General features: G+C 40.3%; 2 protein-coding genes across 2 annotated transcripts; both read right to left on the reverse strand.

Annotated features, from left to right (window-relative positions):
• Positions 1-4,620: 4,620 nt before the first annotated feature.
• LOC149842666 (large ribosomal subunit protein uL30y-like) lies at positions 4,621-9,611 on the reverse strand. Its single transcript, XM_090001541.1, has 6 exons — positions 9,282-9,611; positions 8,668-8,856; positions 7,438-7,535; positions 7,219-7,356; positions 7,035-7,137; positions 4,621-5,193 (listed from the first exon to the last, which is right to left on the reverse strand). Exons 1-6 carry the CDS (start codon positions 9,282-9,284, stop codon positions 4,978-4,980), a joined length of 747 nt encoding a protein of 248 aa, XP_089857667.1. The 5' UTR covers positions 9,285-9,611; the 3' UTR covers positions 4,621-4,977.
• A 4,825-nt stretch (positions 9,612-14,436) lies between these two features.
• Positions 14,437-19,875, reverse strand: LOC149842667 (putative phosphoribosylformylglycinamidine synthase, chloroplastic/mitochondrial). Its single transcript, XM_090001540.1, has 3 exons — positions 19,791-19,875; positions 19,047-19,116; positions 14,437-18,884 (listed from the first exon to the last, which is right to left on the reverse strand). The coding sequence occupies exons 2-3, from the start codon at positions 19,089-19,091 to the stop codon at positions 14,706-14,708; spliced, it is 4,224 nt and encodes a 1,407-aa protein (XP_089857666.1). The 5' UTR covers positions 19,092-19,116; positions 19,791-19,875; the 3' UTR covers positions 14,437-14,705.
• Positions 19,876-21,027: the final 1,152 nt, after the last annotated feature.

Consider the following 21,027-nt stretch of genomic DNA (forward strand, 5'->3'; position numbering starts at 1 on the left):
CGGGGGTCTGAATGAGCACCACGTATACAAGCACATGGGGCACGTATTCCTGTGTATGTTGACATTACTTAGCATTGGAGTCTGGTGTGGTTGCAAAGACTTAAGTACCCTTTCTTGCTATTCTTCTCATAAAATGACGGTTTGAGAAAATGAAAAAAATGCCTTTCATTCAAAAAAGAAAAAACAAACGGTTAAAAAAAAGGACAAACATGTCCTCCATCCAGAAAGTCGAGGATGATGTTGACTCTTCAAAGTCTACACAGCAAAACGAACCTTAATCGTTTCGACGATGGTGATTCGGCGAAATGATGGTGAGCCGACGATCTGATGGTGAGCCGGTGATCCGATGGTCATCTGGCGAAACAAACCTGAGCCATAAAAAATATTTGTTTGAACTTTTAATCATCATTTTCTTCTTCTTCCTTTTTCGTAAAACATTGTAAAACCCTCTCTCTCTAGAGAAGAAATCAAGGGAGGCAAAGAGTTCCCCTTGGAAAACGCTATGAGCATCAACCCTTTCACTCATTCTCCCTTCTCTTTCTACTTCTGTGCACATCCAGCAGACGATCCTACATTGCTCCATCAAACACCGACTGACCTGCACACTGACTGTAGCATCGTTCAACTTGATGAGTTGTGGAACTTGATTCATAGTTTTTGCCCTTACAGAAGGGGGTTTGGGGGCTCCTCCCAGCGTGGGTAGCATCATTCAACTTAGTGAGTTATGGAGCCTGATTTAGAGTTTTTGCCCTTACAAGAGGGGGGTTTGGGGGCTCCTCTCAGTGTGGGTAACTATCGAAAAAGAGCAATAAAGCGTTTTGTTTAATCGTGGGGCTCATGTTTCCTTCGGTTGTTTCTTGCTCGAGGTTTTCGTAACACCTCTTCTCACGATTTTTCTATTTTTCTTTTTCTATTTCTTTACCACGATTTTTTCAATGACTCCCCTACAGTGATTTTTAGTATTTTTGGGTCTCTAATGAGCCCCACATTGATTTATAGTGTTGTCCGATCTTCCAACAATGATTTGTAGTATTGTTGGGCCTTCCTACAACGATTTGTAGTGCTTTCGGGTCTCCAACAAGCCCCACAACGATTTATAGTGTTATTCGGTCTTCCAACAGCGATTTGTAGTATCTTCTGCAAATCACTATAGCGATTTGTAGTATTTTTGGGTCTCCATCGAGCCCCACATCGATTTATAGTGTTGTTGGATCTCACTATAGCGATTTGTAGTGTCTTCCGCAAATCACTATAGCAATTTGTAGTGTTATTCAGTAAGCAAATCGCTGTTGAAAGACTGGATACCACTATAAATCGCTGTGGGGCTTGTTGGAGACTCAAAAACACTACAAATTGTTGTAGGAAGGCCCAACAATACTACAAATCGTTGATGGAAGGCCAGATAACACTATAAATCATTGTGAGGCTCGTTGGAGACCCGAAACCACTACAAATCACTGTAGAAAGGCCCATCAATGCTATAAATTGATGTTGGAAGACCGGACAACACTATAAATCGTTGTGGAGCTCGTTGGAAACCCGACAACACTAAAAATCGTTGTAGGGGAGTCATTGAAAAAAATCGTGAAAAAGAAACAGAAAAAGAAAAATAGAAAAATCGTGAGAAGGGGTGTTAGGAAAACCTCGAGCAAGAAACAACTGAAGGAAACATGAGCCCCATGATTAAACAAAACACTTTATTGCTCTTTTTTTATAGTTATCCACGCTGGGAGAAGCCCCCAAACTTTCTTCCTGTAAGGGCAAAAACTCTAAATCAGGCTCCACAACTCATCAAGTTGAATGATGCTACCCACGCTAGGAGGAGCCCCCAAACCCCCTCACTGTAAGGAAAAAAACTCTAAATCAGGCTTCACAACTCATCAAGTTGAATGATGCTACCTACGTTGGGAGGAGCTTCCAAACCCCCTCCTGTAAGGGCAAAAACTATGAATCAGGCTCCACAACTCATCAAGTTGAACGATGCTACCCATGCTGGGAGGAGCCCCCAAACCCCCCTCCTGTAAGGGCAAAAACTCTGAATCAGGCTCCACAACTCATCAAGTTGAATAATGCTATCCACGCTGGGAGGAGCCCCCAAACCCTCCTCCTGTAAGGGCAAAAACTCTGAATCAAGCTCCACAACTCATCAAGTTGAATGATGCTACCCACGCTGGGAGGAGCCCTCAAACCCCTCTTCTATAAGGGTAAAAACTCTGAATCAGGCTCCACAACTCTTCAAGTTGAATGATGCTGCCCACGTTGGGAGGAGCCCCGAGACCCCTCTCCTGTAAGGGTAAAAACTCTGAATCATGATCCACAACTCATTTAGTTGAATGATGCTATCCACGCTGGGAGGAGCCCCCAAACCCTCCCCCTGTAAGGGTAAAAACTCTGAATCAGGCTCCACAAGAGTCAATATGCAGGTCAGTCGGTGCTTGATGGAGCAATGTAGGATCTTCTGTTGGATGTGCACAGAAGCAGAAAGAGAAGGGAGAGAGAGTGTGAGAAGGTTGATGTTCATGGACTCCTCCAGGAGATATTTCTTTCTCGGATAATCCTGCAGTGCAGAGACTGGATCTTAAATAATCATCTTTGGGGCACTTAAGTCTTTACAACCACTCCTTTTCTAGAATCGTCATTTTTTTACACCAATGAATGAGAGGGTACTTAAGTCTTTGCAATTGCATCAAACTCCAACACTAATTAATGCTGACAAACATGGAGATACGAGACACACATGCTTAAATACGTGGTGCTTTTTTAGACCCCCGAGCATGAGATGCCCTGTTGGGGGGGGGGGGGGGGGGGGTAACATATAACCTGCTCTCTATCAATTCAGCTGATCAGATCACGGCTTAGAGGCAAGCTCAATGTTCTCAACCGACCCTTGAGCTTGAGGGGGGATGCCAAGGATAATTATGAATCTGCATCAAATCAAAATCAAAGCATACCAAAGATAAACACCCTACACTAAAGGAAGTTGGTGTTGGGCACAATCCAAATGAAGAAAAAGACGTGGAGATCAAGTGAGGTCAGTTACTAGAAGATCCCGATCTTATCAACAACTCTAGAGATAGGCTTACCATAATACTCAAAATCAATCCCTGCAATCAGGAAATCAAATGAGAATCTGTAAATATAAACCTGTCAGTGGAACCTCCATTGATGTGATCTGGAGTTAGCGGAGACAGTCCGTGAATGTAGGTCATTGACCTAACCACGTTAAGGTGCTCTCTCTCTAGATCTCTCATTGGACTTGTTTATTTCCCATGGGACGTTCATTTCAGCCCTCCTGGGAAAGTGTCCATTTCAAATGAAAATGGCAGTCTTTCTCTTGTTTTGGGCTGCAACAAATAACCCCCTAAAGTCTGATTTCCTTTCAACTTTTCCATTTTCAAGATCGGAAAAAATGACCTAACCAAAAGCCGCAACATCCAACATTCACACCAATCAATAACTTCAAAATGTTTCACAACAGAGGCTATGACAGCTTCCGCCTTATAGTATCTACCTGAAGGGGTAATATTTGATCATGTCAACCTCACTATCCGAATCAGCAAAAAAACAAAACATAGGCACAGGTTGTGCCGACCCAACCAAACCTCATAGATGGATTCAACATAGCCCAAATGCTAGGAACCAGCTTTCAGATCGTATGTTTTCGATGAAAAATATGATTTTGTGAGCCAAAAAAATATCACAATTGTAAGCCATTGATTTTTAAAACTCAAAATCGTGCTTACTTATGGTAATCAAATTATCAAAAAGCCCATTCCCACCAACCAAACCATGTAGATGACATCTGTAAAGTGTTTTTTTTTTAAAGGCAAGCTAGAGTTAGGCAGACCCCTACCAGATAAACTACACCATTGGGTTTTGAACCTGCAACGTCACAATACAAGGTGACATGCGCTAGCTGCTCCTACCAGACAAGCGGAGCCCTGTTGGTAGATCACCTGTAAAGTTAATTTCATGAAAAACAACCAAAATAATGAAAAAAACTCATTTTTATGAAATGGCGACACAACCAAATGATCCCATCGCAAAATTGAGTACAGATCCTCAGAGAAACTGATCTCATTAAAAAAAACGGTATTTATTCATTCATTTATATGAGTAGCACATAAGGGATAAAAGAGGCAAAGAGAAGGCAAAACAAGAACATAAGAAAATTTTGCTCATAAAATGTGATACCAAACAACTAACAGGCTTTGTCAATTCAAATAGAAGTAGAACAAACAAACTCAAACTAATCGTCAGATGTTCAAGAAGCCAAACAAGATCCAACATAATACACCCAGACAAGAAGTAGAACAAACAAACTCAAACTAATCGTCAGATGTTCAAGAAGCCAAACAAGATCCAACATAATACACCCAGACAAATGCTTGTCTACCTTCCAAACAGACCCGTAGAAGTTAGAATAGCTAGACAAGTATTCAGCTGGGTACACCTGGGCATGTTTGATGCACCGGACAAACAATGTGCAGACAGATGCGGGGCATTTGTCCAGGTCAGTCCAGTCGCACTGGGGAATTCAGTGTCTCCAAGGATTTGTCTTGTGAATCAAACACGCCCTAAAGTTCCCTTTTAGGAAAAGTCAGATAGATTCCAAATCCGTTTCACAAGCTAGTTTAACTACCATATTTTTTATATTTGTGGGTTCAATTGTCAATTTCTTTGCCACATTTCTAACATATTAAAACAAGTTCCCCTGTGGAAACAAACAAAAGCCAAAATTGTGCTATCAGATAATTTTTAAAACCATCAACTGATACATAGACTTTCTTGACAAAATTCACCACCCTGCTCAATATGACTGAATAGAAGGCGAGGATGAGCTATTGTTGACATGGATGCGTTTTCATAGCCATCCATTGGGGGCCTAACTCAGTTGAAATGCAACTAAAACAGGAAAGGTATAACAGTCCCTCCACCCTCTCTGAGTCTCAAGTGAAAACAGCAGCAGTATATTTCTTAGTTCATCCTCCTGATGAGATCATTGATTTGATCTTCTCTGTTTCCAGCATCACCACCATCACTGAAATGTTTTTTGATCTTCTGCAGACCGCCATCAGGTGCACTGAGCATGAATGGCTGCAGGAAGTTGCTGACTGACTTGAATTGAGATCCCACCGAAGCAATCTCATGGACGATGTCTTCAATGCAAATGATGCCATATTTCCCCAATGCCTAGGATTCAAAACAAAAATCATACAGTGAAGTGTATTGCTTGCACCAAACCAAGGACTACATTACACAGTGTCATGCAAGATCTCAACTTGCCTACTGGACTCAAAGACCAGCTCCTGCAGTAACAACGGAACCAGGCAACTTAGACAGGCAGCACCAACACGGTTCACATCAACCATAACGGTTGAAATACCAAATCCCCTATAGCACAGTCAGTTCATCCACAATCCCAAGAGGTGAGGATCGGCTAAATCCATTTGCATTCTTGCTTCGGACCTCAGCCAAGACATGTTAAGCTCTCGGACACTAATCCGAGGGCTTTCCCTTCTCCTGGCTATACTATGTCTTTTTTTTTAATAGGCAAGCTGGGGTTAGGCAGACCCCCACCAGTCATACAAGATACCATTGGGTTTTGAACTTGCAACGTCCCAACACAAGGTGACATGAACTAACAGCTCCTACCAAACAAGTAGAGCCCTTAGTTGTCAAAGGCGGCGCCTAGGCCCCACCTAGGCGACCTGGGGCAGCCCCACCGCCTGGGCGACCAGGTCTGGGCAGTGGGGCCCTATATTTCCACCTAGGTGCCGTAACCGCCTAGGTTATTTTTTTTTAAGCTTTTTTTAAGATTTTCTTTTTTGAAGACATATCATTTGGTTTTTTCTTCGAGGAGGAGAAGGAGAAAAAAGATAAAACATGTTATTTGTCTATTGCTTGTATTATGTATATTGTTGAAAAAAATAAGAATAAAAAGATTTTATTTATTCAATTGTTAATTTATTCTTAGTTTTTTTGAGCGGGTTAAGGTTATGTAATATAATTGTTTTACAGTGTTCAACGACATATTATTTGTCTATTGCTTATTATTGATTGATTTTATGTTGTATACAAGTTTCTTATTCTGTTTTTTATGTTTTTTTATTTTTATTTTTATTTTGGGTAATGCCTAGGCCCCGCCTAGGCCTTTTTAGGGGCTCACTGCCTAGGCTCCGCCTAGCGGCTATGACGACTAAGGTACAGCCCCCATTGGTACCAAATATGGACGAGATGAAACACATTGTAAACAGCAACAGGTTCAGGTTCATGGTCCCAATAGAAACCACTAAACTTGCTCTACACAGATTTATCAGTTCACAATAAACAACAGCTTTATTACAACACATCTATGCTGCAATTGCAGCAAAGATGTAAAGCAGCCAAAATCAAAGGATGTGGCCTACTTTATACCAAGACTGCCATCATGAAGCTTGAGTTGAGTTCAAGCCTTGGCATGAGAAAATAGCCAATAGTGGGACCGAGTAGAAACAAGCAAAAGCACATAGTAACCCAAGCCTCCGCTGGCTCATTTTACAGTTTTTTTTTTCTTCTAATAATGTCTGATCAGTAAAAAGCAAAAAGAATCACATAACCTCTTGCTCCGTGAGAGCATCATACTAGAACTACTTCACCTAGTGTTTCAGATAATAAAAAACGTACAAACTATAGCACACACATGGTGCACGAGCCTACAGGGGCTCAATCAAGCAGACCACCCTCTGTTTGAAATCACCTAAGCATAACAAGCTCTTAACTGTAGTTAATTCAGCTTGTCAAGTAAGATGTACAAGCACCAAGCAAGCCGGTAAAAGGCCAGGACCAATCTAACATGCAAATGACTTTTTCCCTTACGGCCACATAGGTAAGTGGATCCAATTTTGTACAGGCCGTCTGGGCAAGACTAGAAAAGGTAAAAAACCGGGCACGAGCCTAATCTGATTACTTTTTCTATCTTTTTTTTCCCCAGAGCAGCCTAATCGAATTAATTATCAAGCATTCCAAGGTTGAAGAATAAAAGAAACATATACCTGTTCAATAATGGAGTTATCGGTGAGGGGGGCTCTCTCCTTGTTCAGCCTGCCAACACCCTTTTTGAAGATCAGCTCATTCACACTCTTCAAGTTAGGATATCTGAACAGCAAGGGAGCAGAAACTGAGACTTGAACTACGGTCAAAAGTAACAGGTAAGACAAGAATAGATCCTTTACTCACCCATATGTAATATAAGGCTCTACCATTTTCAACTTTTTTGCTGTTTCCTTGTTTAAAATGATGAAGACACCACTGAAGATTTTTCTCAAGCGCAACAGGTAAAGAATCTTCTTTGTTTTGGGGTGCATGTCATTGGTTCTGGGGACCAAAGAAGTAAAGAAAATGACACTGGAAACATGTTGAAAAGAAGCACAGAAAAATGTAGGATAAAAACATTACCCGCCGATACGAATTACAAAAGTCAACCTGCATTCAGGTTTCACAAAGGATAACTTTTGCATTTTTTTGTTTCGTTTCAATCTGAAGCGGTCCAGCTCCTGAAAAAAAAAAGGTCGCTGCTAATTAGAGATATTTTACAGAAGAATATTTAACTTCCTATTTCTTTGGTAATATCTTAGCTTCCCAATTCCTCAAGGAGTGAAATTCATGGATGTTGAGACCATCATTTTTACCACTCTAATAGTAGTTCTTGTAATCAATAATATCTTTCTTATACCAGTAATATGCCATTATGGCTCTCCTGTTCTGCAGCTACCCAACATTTAATTTTTTGGGCAGACAGGCATGGCAGGATTCAAACTGGAGACACCTAGATTAAAGATAGTGCAATTATATGATCTGCTATTACTAACTTAAGCATGGCAATTTGAAGTTCACAGTATTCTGATGCACACATCCAGGCTGCAAAAGAAAATTACACGTGCTTGAACACACTGAGGTGAAGATTCTGTGTCCCAAACCTTTTTTTTTTCTCTGTGCGTGTGTGTGAACTCGTTTCTCAAGGATCCAATCTGTCTCACGAACACTTCACTTAGCATGTGTATCTCGTATGGACACTCTGTCACTTCATGGGCACAGACAACATTGTGTTATTAACTTTATCTATTTTCTTCAATGATCTTGTTTACTTATTTCACATTCACTTGAATTCTTTTTCTTTTAAAATTTGTCATCAATTACATTACATTACATTTCAATTCACGTTCATTATTTGATGTTCCTAACTATAGCAATTCAGAATTGTTGTTTTATACCTACACACACATACATACATCTGTGTTTTTGTAGAGCCCTGTCCCCCCATGCCCTAATTATAAAAAATGATCAAATCGCACCAAGCGAATCAGCACAGCGTCCCACTCCCACATCCGTGTCCATGTGACATGATCCAATTTCAGCCACTTTCTCCTAAATTTCCAAAGTCAGACAAACGTAGGCCCCTATCATCCTAATTCATTTTATCATCCATGAGTCCCACAAGTTTTTACTTTCGCAATGAGGTCAAATGAATTAAAATTTCACCCCCAATGTGAACTCAAAGTTACCTAGTCAACCCTAAATTCAACACACCCTACACTTATTTGATGTTTCATAGAATATCAGCAGTATATAGCCATTTGCTCAATACCATGTTAAATAACACTAGTAGGAAAACTTGTTAAATATTACCTGGAGCCGATACTCCTTAATGAACTGTTCAGCCCTCTTAAATTGTAATTTACGGTTCTCCCTGCTTCTAAGTTTCCGAGCTTCAGCTTGCTCCCTCCTTCTAATAGCTGCCTGTTCGTTGTCCTTCCGCTTTTTTAGTACAGTTTCTGGCACATAAGTCAATGGTCCCGGTTCTTCGTCAGCCATTCCCTAAAGAAACATTACCATCATACATCAGCATCAGAATCGAAAATTGAACAAGACGCGACATCTTTCGGGTGATCATCTTTACCCTCCCTACAAAAGTTCACCAGTATTTCCCATCCAAAAAGAAAAGAAATCGGCTACCAACTTAGCTAATCGCAAAAATCAGGAGATTCAGAAGCAATCAATGGAGACTTTATGCACTCGAAAACAGCTTAGATAATTTCACACACACATATTTGTTTCGAACAATAAGGAAAAAAATGCACACGATACAACTAAAAAATTTCCAACACACATCTCCCCCACAATTTACTCTCTTTCAAGAACCCAAATAATGGTAAACACTCCATCTCGCCAATTTAGGGTCTGGAGATAGCAGGCCTAAGGCCCCTTCCCGGCCACAGAGAGAGAGAGAGAGAGAGAGAGACCATGGACGTTGGCGGAAAACTTCTCCGCCGGTCGGATGATGCCACAGGAGGCCGCCGGTCGGATGATGCCACAGGAGGCCGCCGATGGAGAAGGGGGAAGCGTTGATGCTGCCGGCTGCCGCCGAGAGAGAGGGTTTTAGGAATTTAAGGTGAATGGACGTCGGATGGATCACGGTCTCGATCAAGTTTGATTTGGATTCTAATCTAGATCCAACAAAAAACACCGGCAGTGGACCGGGGGAAAACCGGGCCCGCCTCGCCCCGTTTGAACCAGGGACGGAGGTTAAAATCAAAACCCGTGCGAGGATGGACTTACGCTTTCCTCCACCCCTACCCCGTTCTCAGTATCCGTGAATATGAAAATTAGAGAAATATGATCGGATCGGATCCATGTAGGTCAATGGTCCTCGACCGCTACATACATTGACCTCCACAACTGTGTTTGAACTTCGGATTTTGGTTTGAATCTAAAATGGGAGAAATACCTTTAAACCATATAAGCAAAGGTGTTCACAATATAAATCCTTGTTAATAAACAAGGACATAACGGACCGGACCTGAATTCGACTCTAGTTATTCAAATTCAATAAAAGAAACCCAATTGGATTAATAATTGGATTCTGATTGACTTTAGGATTTCTTAACCGAGTCAAACAGATATTTGATCCCTATGAATACTCGAATCCGATTACATGTATTTAATCATATATGATATTGTTTTTTCTTTGTCCGGATCTAAATTTGAAAAATGATTGTACCGTTAGAAGTTTTCTCAAATGCCTTGCAGATTTTGAAATACGCCCAATGTTCAAATTTGTAAGTTCCTGACTTTTTAAAACCTTTTTACCCCCTTTGCATGTGCGAACCTCACCAATCTCGCATCTCAAATACATGATTTTTCTCATAAATCTATATAGTAACCTATGTTCTCACATATATATATATATATATATATATATATATATATATATATATATATATATATATATATATATATTTCAGTCATCCAATATCAAAAACTTATATTTTCATAGCGGTTGGAAAGATGAGACATAGAACTCAAACTTTCCTATTTTGAGTCAGAACCGAAAACCTTTATAAGGTTCTTGTTTCTGCGATCCAAAACCAGAACAAAAAAATGTTCTAGAGACTGTTACAACAAAACAATCTGTGTTTCAAAAAACATTTCTTCCCAACTGTTCATCATATCCATGTGATCCTGGTGACATTGGAAAGCTAACGTCTTGATCTTCTTCTCTTCTAGGGTTTCTTGTTGTAGGTAGCTAAAAAATAGCATAGAATCACCAGGCTATGTGCAACTGCAACTGATCATCTCTTATTTTAGGAACATTTTGAGGGTTGTATCTTAACATCCATTCATCATTTTTCAGTAAATAAAATATCGTTGAAAAGATATTTTTGTTCTTTTTTGTATTTTTTTGGATTCCATAATTTTTTGGGTAAAAAATCAATCGTAAAATGAAATACTGTCGATGTGTGTCTCCAAAAATTTTGTCGAGGGAAAAAGAGGTTTGAAGACCACAAAAAACCCTAGGTTATGTGAAAATAGCCCTGCGTTGAGCATAAAAGGTTTTAATAAATGAAACATTGCATTTAGTGTCATAATTTTTGTACTACAATATCAAGATTTTTGCAAGTAGTGTCAAAATTTTTAGGAATTTCACAACCAACAATGCGAAACTCTTGATGAAATTCGTAGGTAGTGTCACAATTTTTGTACTATAGTACCATGATTTTTGCATCTACAATAAAAAAATTACTACATTATTTGTAAATTTTGTCAAAAGTTTCGTGTTGTTTGTTGTGAAATTCCTTAAAGGTTTGCGAAATTCACAAAGTTTTGCATGCAATGATGCAAAATTCCTTTTTAAATGAAAAATCATGGTGCTATAGCATGAAAATCGCTACACTAGCAAATTTCATCAAGAGTTTTGTATTATTGGTTGAGAAATTCTTGAAAAGTTTGCAAAATTCCTAAAAGGTGTTTCAAGATTTGATTTTAAAGGTTCAAGACTTGAACCTAAGGGAGCGCGAGCTGGCAACATATGGGTATTCTAGTTGGAGTCCGACAAAAGAGAGAGGATTGAGCCTATGGTTCTGGGCTCTTTGGGACTGCGGTTGGCGTCTCAGTTGATGTACCCTAGTTGACATGATGTAGTAGGTGATAAAGAAGCTACCAAATCAATACATTTAAATCGGGTAGGTGAAAACTAGGCCTAGTACACAAAATAAGAAGGGATTCTGGTTTATATCTGAAAGGATATAGTCTAGAGTTTTTAGAGGGACCTAGGATCGTGTGTTGGGTCTGATATAGGTGTTAAGGGTTATAGTTGTCAGGTTGAGTTATTAGAGAGGCTAATAAGGTCAAACGGACAAAACTAGATTTTGGTATTTCAGGCCTTAAACATGGATAGGGTTGTAGTTAAGGTTGTGATCAGTTTCAGAGGTTGTGTAGCAGGTCTAGAGAGGTCTTAAAGGAGTCTACATGTTTAGGTGTAGTCAGGGCTAGGGTTTTTTGTAGTCCCCAAACCTCTTTCTTCTTCAACAAAATTTTTGATGAAACACATATCGATGAAACTTCACTGATTTTTTACCCAAAAAATGAAAGAATTCAAAAATACACAAAAAAGAACAAAGATTCTAGACAAAAATATCTTTTCAATGATATTTTATTCACTGAAAAATGACGAACAAGTGTTGAGATATAACCTCGAGAACATTCTTAAAATATGAGGTCAACATGCACAACTGCACCAATCCTGGTGATTCTATGCTATTTTTCGGCCCCATACGGCAAGAATCTCGAGAAACAAAAAGAGTTCGAGAAAGATCAAGACATTAGTTTTCTAACTCTATCAAGATCACATCAATCTGACGAACAGTTGGGGAGAAACACTTTCTGGAACACTAACTGTTTTATTGTAATAGTTTGCAAAACAATTTCCCGTTCTAGTTTAGGATTTTAAAAACAAGAATCTTAGAGGGTTTTTCGGTTCTGAATCAAAACAAAAAAGTTTGAGATTTGTGTCTCAGCTTTTCGATGACTAAAAATGTAAGGTTTTGATGTCAGATGACTGAGATATAAATATGAGAACATAAGTTCTTCTGCAAATTTATGAGAAAAATTGCGTATTTCGGATGCAAAATTCGTAAGGTTCGCACATGTAAAGGATAAAAAAGTCTTAAAAAGTTAAAGAACGTGTAAAATTGTACATTGGGAGGATTTTAAAATTTATGGGGCATTTGGAAAAGTATGTCAAATTTACCATACCGTACAGTCATTTCCTAATCTAAATTCGAGTCTGACTCCAATTAGCCAATATTTGACTAGTTGGATATGTTATTAGCCCCATCAGACCGGAATTCGAATCATTTACATCCCAACCCTATACAAGGGCACAATGGCACTAAGATTTGGAAGATCAGGTCAAGGTGAACATGAGCTTTTTTGCTCATGCCAACATCGTGGCCGTACGTTTTGTATTTTGAAAAGTTAAAAAGTCAACAGAACAGTTATATGCTAAGTGGCATTCATCCAAAATGCAAACAGACGGCCATGATGTTGGCACGAGTAAAAAAGCTCATGTTCAGCATGACCTGATCTGCTTCCCTAAGATTTGGTGTACATCGTTGGCAACTTAGCCTAGTTTTGACAAATATAATAAATCTAATAAGTGATAACAAATATATTTTAAATATATTTAATCATATGATTGAAGAATTTAGTTTGCACGTTATATGCTTAGAAATAAAATCTTATTGTGAAACAATATAAATTTTCTGTAAACAAGCAAGCTCAGGCTCACTACCAGCACAAACTCGACTGGGTCGCCACATGAATTAAGTTCAAACACCCTGATAAGCTCAAACCAAGTTGTTAACAAAGAAATCAGATACAGTTCAAACCAATGTTGTCAATATCAAATCGATATAGAACTGAACTGATTCGGTTTATTTCTAAGTAAATTTTAAAAATGGTTTACAATAATATTTTAATTTTTTTTCTTGACATGTGCCATTTGTTGATTAAAAATGAGCCGATTCAGCTCAGTTCAGAATTGGAATCAGCCGATTCCCGAATCAATTTGAAAATCGATTCAAGGTCTGATACGATTCTAACATTGGTTCAAACACACTAGTGACACAAAGGCCAGGTGCAAACGACGAACAGGAAACAATAACCTATTTGAATATGATATCATACTTGAAATATGGACATCAGGAAAATCTGAAACGTGAGATCCAGAATTTCTTGAAAGCTTCCTGCATCCCTACCTGCATCTCTACTTGTATCCAAAACCAATAAGTTCGGGATAACTTAAGGATGTTAATGGATCGGTTTTTATCCAATGTTTGACCGACTCTGTTCAGTCGGATTTGATAAGCAAAAAACATATACCATTATAATCGGATGCATATATGGTTTCAATCTTTTGCCCAACACCAGAATCCCTTTACATGTAAAAAACCAGACTTGTTTATGGACTTTTTACTGTCTGGATGTGAATATGTTTAGCCAACATCCTATTAGTTAGATATGATATTGGCTACATCCGACCCAAAACCCGAACTGTAGGATAACTAATAATACCTCCTCTTGGTAGTAGAAGAACCCAAAGAAAAAAATTAAAATAAAAATCATGAAAGGCATCATAGTCTTGTCTAGAGATGCCAATCAACAACCCGAAACACGAAAAAGGGAGGATAATTTACTAAAAAAGTATGGCACCATCCTCATGCATGTCGCACAAGAGAATAACCACAAACAACCATAAACATCAAGAAAGACATCAATAGCCTCCTCCTTCAGCTGTTTCATTCTTTTAAAACTTGTTTGAATTCAAGATACCCAAGCAGTTGTACTATCTTGAAATTCAGTGATTTTTGAAGTTTGGACCTTGTCTTTTTGCCACCCATGAATTTCTTTTTGGTTGCAATTTAAGAAGAGCATCAATAAAGACTATCATAAAACATATTTCTTTATTTCCATAACAATTTTGGTTTTTAAAACGCTAGTGTAGTAGCTAAGCTAGCTTCACTACAACATACATATGGGCTAATAGAATATTAGTCATTAAACATGATGATCAATGAACTTACAGAATAAATTAAGGACAGTAAGGATGCATGCAAGTAAAAGTTAAATGGGACAAAATTTATTGGTGCTTAAAAAAATGAAGGTGTCCAAATGAACAACAAAATAGACATACTTTTATAATCAACAACAATTTAGCATCCTCAGTAGCAGCTACCATATGAAACCCATGAATGCCTATGTGACAACATGCAATTCTCAATGAAAAAGGCCACAAAGAATCAATGTAAATGGCAAAGCGATGACCAAAAATGAAGAGAAAAGGTCAGTCGTGTTTCGGAACATATTTCCTCGACAACATTACCTCTTCAGGAACACCAATCACGAGCATTCTGGAACATCTTTAACCATGGACTTGGGGCTTTGTTATCGACTTCCCATTCCTTCGGGTACCATGGGAACTGCCACATCAGAAAACAGCGCTCTGGATGCGGCATCATAGCAAGGTGTCTTCCATCTTCAGAGCAAAGTGCAGCAACACCCAATGGAGAACCATTAAGATTGAAAGGGTAAGTTTCAGTCACATTACCATCGTCATCACAGTACCTGATTGGGGCCAAATTAAACTGAAGTACATGATTGAGGACAGCATTGTCAGGAAAGTAAGCCCTTCCTTCACCGTGGGCAGCCCATACACCAAATGTGCTGCCTTCCATACCTTTCAACATTATAGATGGAGAATCCATTATTGTCACGCTAGTGAAGCGACACTCAAAACGCCCAGATTCATTATGAATGAACCTTGGATGCAAGATATCACCAGCTGTGCTGAAGTCATCCAATTTGTACCCAGGTACCCACCCAAGGAGTGACATGAGCTGACAGCCATTACAAATTCCAAGGCTGAATGTGTCCGGACGATTAAAGAAATCTTGGAACTGGCTTAGAAGGGACTTATTGTATCTTATTGATGCCGACCATCCTTTAGCTGAGTCCAACACATCAGCATAACTGAAGCCACCAACAAATGCAACTCCACGGAAGCTTTCCAGGGAAATGCGCCCATTCAAAAGGTCTGACATTGAAACATCCCAAGGTTCAAAACCAGCAGAATAAAATGCTGCTGACATCTCCCTGTCACCATTGCTACCTTCTTCACGTATGACTGCCACTTTTGGTTTAGAACTCATTGACATCAGCTTCTCATCTGTAAAACTAGGGGTAAAACACATTTTCCAGGAAGGTGCATGCCTACTCTTCAGGCCTTCTTTTTCTAGTTGTACACAGGATGGTAGCCTCTGCATTTTCTCAAGCTCAAAGCTTGTTTCCTCCCACAAGTCCCTAAGGAGGGTCATCTGCTCATTCAATTGAGGTTTGCCATCAATGAGGACTTCTACAGTGGGAGATTTAGTAACATGGCCAATTACCTCAGCTGAAACATTGAATGCACCAAGTTTTTCCCTGACTAAATCAACATTACCCTTTGCAACCTCCAGAACAAGGCCAAGCTCTTCAGCAAAAAGTGTTGGGAAGATACCACTGTCATTTGATGTCAACTCCAAATGCACTCCACAGTTTCCTGCGAATGCCATCTCAAGGATACATACGATCATGCCACCATCACTGATATCATGACCAGCTGAGACAAGATCTTGATCAATCAATTCTTGAACAGCTTCAAATGCTAGCTTGAGGTACATAACATCATCTACATCAGGGCAATCATCACCAATCTGTTTGAAAGCTTGAGCAAAAGCTGAACCACCTAACCGCCTCTTTCCTTTTGCAAGATCAATGTGCAGCAAAACACCATCATCACCAAGCTTCAGGTCTGGTGTCACTGTCTTTGTTATATCTGGGCAGGTCACGTACACACTAATGACAAGATTCCCAGGTGCTTTGACAACCTCGCCAGATGCTTGAGCTGCCATAGATAGACTGTCCTTCCCGCCATCTATGGCTATACCAAGTTGAATCATAGCCTCTGAAAGAGCTAAAGCAGCATCATACATATAAGCTCCTTCACCATCAAGTTTAGCAGGATACATCCAGTTTCCACTAGCTTTAACATCTCCTAGTGATGTAACTTTAGCCCATACAAGATTTGTGAGTGCTTCTCCAACAGCCAATCTAGCCATTGCTTTGGGGTCCAATAAACCCTTGATCGGTTGCTCACCTATAGCACATGCACCACCAGTTAAGTCTGTATAAGTCTGAGCAATGACAGCAACATCAGAAAGGGGGAGTTGCAAAGCACCCACTGTTTGTTGCTGTGCAACTAGACCTGTTACACATCGATCAACTTTGGTTGTCAAGAAACGCTTTGAACAGACTGAGGCAAGACGCAACACTCTGTTAAGGGAATCCATTAGTGTGATCTCAAGATTGACTTCAAGGGGCCGCCGTGCTTCAATTGTCCTCTTGAATTCAAATTGTTTCTGAGGCATGTCCCCAAGTACTTTTTCAAGGTCTAGATCCACTATAGGAGAGGGTGGAGGAAGTCCAGATGAACGACATTTTTCTATAGCAAAGCTGTCCACCAACACAATCCTCCCATCACCATTGATGGTTCCAATAACTGCCATAGGCAACCTTTCTCTTTCACATATTGAGGCCAACAGGCTCCTGCTCTCTGGTTTCACCAACAATGCATCTTGTTCTTGGTACTCAGCACCCCATATTTCCAAGACTGACATTGTATCATCGCCAACTATTATAGATCGAATATCAATCTTGGCACCCTCAGGATAAATTATTTCTTTGACAACATTACAATTACCCCCAGCCCCTTGATCATGAATACTGATTATTGGGTTCTTTTCCCCCATTTCTATGCATGCACGAACAACACGATACAACTTCTGTGCCATCTCTGCATCCCCACGCTGAACGGCATTGAAGTCTAGCTCTGCATCATTCTGCCCGCTAACCATGCTTGATGCTGCACCACCACCCATGCCAATTCTATATGCTGGGCCCCCGATCTTTACCACCAACATTCCAATCTCAGGTTCTCCCTTAGTTATATGCCTGTGATCAATCTGCCCGATGCCTCCACTGAACATTATAGGCTTCAGCCACTCACGCCTCTCTCCACTTGGTAATCTCATCCCAAATGTTCGTGTAAAACCCTGAATGAGTGGCTCCCCAAACTTGTTGCCATAGTCAGAAGCACCATTGCTTGCATCAATCAGAATTTGCAAGGGAGGAGCCAAGTTTGATGGGTAGGAGAAAGAGGCATCTTCCCAAGGAGCATATGAACCATCAATATTAAAGTTACCCACACAATAACCAGCTGTGGAAGCAACAACAAATGATCCCAACCCTGTAGCATGTGTATCTCTTATGCGACCTCCCGCCCCTGTCTCTGCACCAGGGTAGGGAGCCACAGCACATGGAAAATTGTGAGTTTCTGCAGTGAATAGGATATCAAACTGATTGGAAGATACATACAATGGTGAAGGTGAACCAGGTGCTTTTGGAAGCAATGGACTCACTTTAAATCCTCTTATAGCACTAGAATTATCCTTAAAACCAATGACGGAGTTGTTAGGATTTGCTCGTAAGGGGCTCTTCACGATCTGGAAAAGTGTCCTGTCCATAGGTTGTCCATCAATAACAAGCTTCCCATTGAAAAACCAGTGCCGAGAATGCTCACTATTTGACTGTGCAATGTCAAAGAGCTCCACTGTTGTCGGGTTGCGCTTAATGTCGTCCCTAAAGAGCCTCGTATAGTAACTGATATCTTGTCCATCATAAGCAAGACCCATTTTTAGGTTGATCTCCTCCAGTGCCTCTTTCCCTCTCTCAATGACATGCACCTCTTCAACTTCATCAATAGCAGCACTAGTCTTGAATGAGGTCAGCTTGCTGGGGTATATGCACTCAGTCATTCTGTCATGCAGCATGGATGAGATCTCCCTCACTTGGTCTTCTCCCAATCCAGTGACTCCATCCTTAAGGTACAGCAAGTACCTCCGAGAACGCTCAATTCGCTCCACCTCCATCAAATTGCATGACTTACAGATTGAAATAGAATTTGCAGACCATGCAGTCGTAAAAGAGAGGCGTGGTCCGACTTCGATCAATACAGTAGAACCACTACCAATCTCTTCATCGAAGAAACTCCTATCCTGCAAATTCTCAGGTTCGTAAGTTTCCGTGAGGAGCCACTTGAGTATGCCAAGCTTCTCATCCGACAAAGCAGATTTCAGCCCCACATTGAAACACTGCTCCGTCTTGATACCAACCACTTCACTCGAGATCTTCGTTTGGACAACCTTCAAGAACTCACCCATCGCGCTTGCCCTAAGAAATGGAACCCGGTAAAAGTGCACCACTTCAGGCAACTGCAACTGATTCAATCGACCTGATTCTCCCTCAACAACCCCCAATACACACTTTGGGGACCTGCCTCTGCTCTTAGTTAAATGAGGCATTCTAGACGACCTCCCATAGCACACTCTTCCTCGCCGGAATCTACAGTTCCAAAACACGTTACAACTATATGGGCTTCTAGCTAAAGGAAGTTTTTTCCTCCAAGTGCCCTGCACGAAAACGACTCAAAATCGACACCACCAATTTCATCAAACAAGTAGACCACGAGAAATCAAATGTTTTAGACATACACCAAAATCATACCATCAATGATAATCGATGCTTAGCAAGAAAATAACAGAAACAACATGCACCACCAAAACAAAGCATACCTCTAAAAAGTTGGAAGCAGAAATCTCGGTAGAAGAAGCCATCATTCCTTACACTCAATCGCGTTTGCCCCTGATCACGCAATCGCAGAGAGAGAGACATAATCACCAAGATGGCATGCAGAACACTCACAACAAAGAGAAATCTTTTGTGAGAAATATGCATCACAGGAGCATATCAAGTCGTTTAGGGAGCGTTTGCTTCAGGCATGAGAAAGAGAAAATTCGTTCATGTGAAACTGACTTATAATAAGAAAACCAAATACCACGAAGGACGTTTCATACAATAACAATATTAAGGATGTGTTAGTTTAAGAAACATGGTCCATCCCTCAGCTCGGTAGTGGGAAACAAGCCCACCAACGAAGCTGCTCGTTCACAAAAAATTCTTAAATAATCAATTGAAGATTCCTCGCCAAAGGAATCATCTTTCTTCTTCTACTCACCCACTGAACCAAATTTCTAGGGCTTGCCCACAATGAAAAAAGCAAATTTGGAACAAGTTGGATGCTACCAAGTAAAAAAACCATCGAAATGAAAGTGCCAATACAATGAAAAACTCAATAAACGGAGCAAACAGAAACAAGAGGGCAGAAAGCAACCATCTTCATCAGAAATAGGATCATAGATCAACGGAGGATGGAAAATTGAAGAAATGAAGAAAACCATCTTGAAGGTAAGCAAATTGGTGCTTGATTTAGGAAAACAAAAATCGATGAGAGAGAGTGTGTGTGTGTGTGTACATACCGAAAGCCTTCAGGAGAACAAACTGACTTCAACGGGGAGAGAGAGAGAGAGGTTTTGGAGGAGAGTGGCCGAGGCCCTGTGTATGAGAGCGATAGGGTTTTTGGTGCATGGCTGCTTTCTCTTTTGACCTCTTTGTCATTTAAAAATCAAGCCTTCAATGGAATTTCCGCATTGTCATCCGCTCTTTGGTGTTTTATTCAAGTTTTGTCTCTAACTCGAAATTTACATCACTCTTATTTACAGCTGGTGCTTTAGCTAACAAGGCTTGATGACTGGAGATTCTCATTAATAACGTAAACATTATAAGTGTTTTTTTTCTTCATTCACAGAAAACAAAACTGTTAAAAGCCTGAAAATAGGCACACGCGGCTCTATGCGTTACTAAAGGAATAACGCTCCTTGCTTGAAATATCTCATTTGGCAACCAACAACGGGTCGGGTACCCGATCCATTAGGGTGTACCCGAACCGTCCCAAATAATAATTTATCGGGTTCGGTTCAGGTTTGGGTTTTTCCGGGGCACTAAAATGAAATCCCAAACCCGGATCTATATAATTTCAGAAGTCTACTATTATTAAAATTACATGTAAATCCCTCGGATCGAGTCCGGTACCCAACAAAAAGATCAGGTTGGGTCGGGTATCCAGCTAAAATCATAACCAAACCTGGCCCACATATGGCTCGGGGTTCGGGTTCGGTACGGTTCAACTTGAATACTATTTGGGTCAACACTTTTTATGCCCATACCTTGTAATCGGTCGGGTCGAGTACCAGTACAAGCTCAACCCATTGACAGTGCTACTGCCAGTAGGTCGAGTTTGTCTCACGTACTCCGACTAGACCCAAACCGGTCAGGATATGGACATGAAAGACAACAACTCAAATGTAATTTGGGTCAGCCCCAACCCAGTCCAAGTAACATGTGGTGTGGGTTTGGTTTGAGCTATGATTTTTTTCACTGAATATCTGACCTAGGGGTGTAGTTGGTTTGGTATAGTTTGGGGCGGACATCTAACCAATTTCGAGTTTGTTTAATCGGGTCCAGTGAGCAGAATCAGATCTGAGTTGGACTCTGACTTGGATTCGATTGTAGCATTCTCATATATGAGTCAGAATCCAAGTCCGAGCCAAACTTAAAGTCCGACAAGATCAGGCCCGATTATATGTATACATCTGATCTTTAAGAGATACACTTTGATCGGATATGGGTTTGGTACTAGTTTTATGTATTCAAGTC

The sequence above is a fragment of the Nuphar pumila genome, chromosome 3, assembly GCF_984573655.1.
Source record: "Nuphar pumila chromosome 3, dmNupPumi1.hap1.1, whole genome shotgun sequence".
Lineage (NCBI taxonomy): Eukaryota > Viridiplantae > Streptophyta > Magnoliopsida > Nymphaeales > Nymphaeaceae > Nuphar > Nuphar pumila.

Bases quoted from the DNA above. Each gene is read 5' to 3' on its own strand.
- LOC149842666 (XM_090001541.1), bottom strand. The intron at 7,357-7,437 runs GTAATGTTTTTA...TTTGGTCCCCAG, and splicing joins TTTGTAATTCGTATCGGCGG to AACCAATGACATGCACCCCA. The intron at 7,138-7,218 runs GTGAGTAAAGGA...CTTGCTGTTCAG, and splicing joins GAGCCTTATATTACATATGG to ATATCCTAACTTGAAGAGTG.
- LOC149842667 (XM_090001540.1), bottom strand. From the start codon at position 19,091: ATGATGGCTTCTTCTACCGAGATTTCTGCTTCCAACTTTTTAGAG. The intron at 18,885-19,046 runs GTATGCTTTGTT...GTTTTCGTGCAG, and splicing joins CTGCTTCCAACTTTTTAGAG to GGCACTTGGAGGAAAAAACT.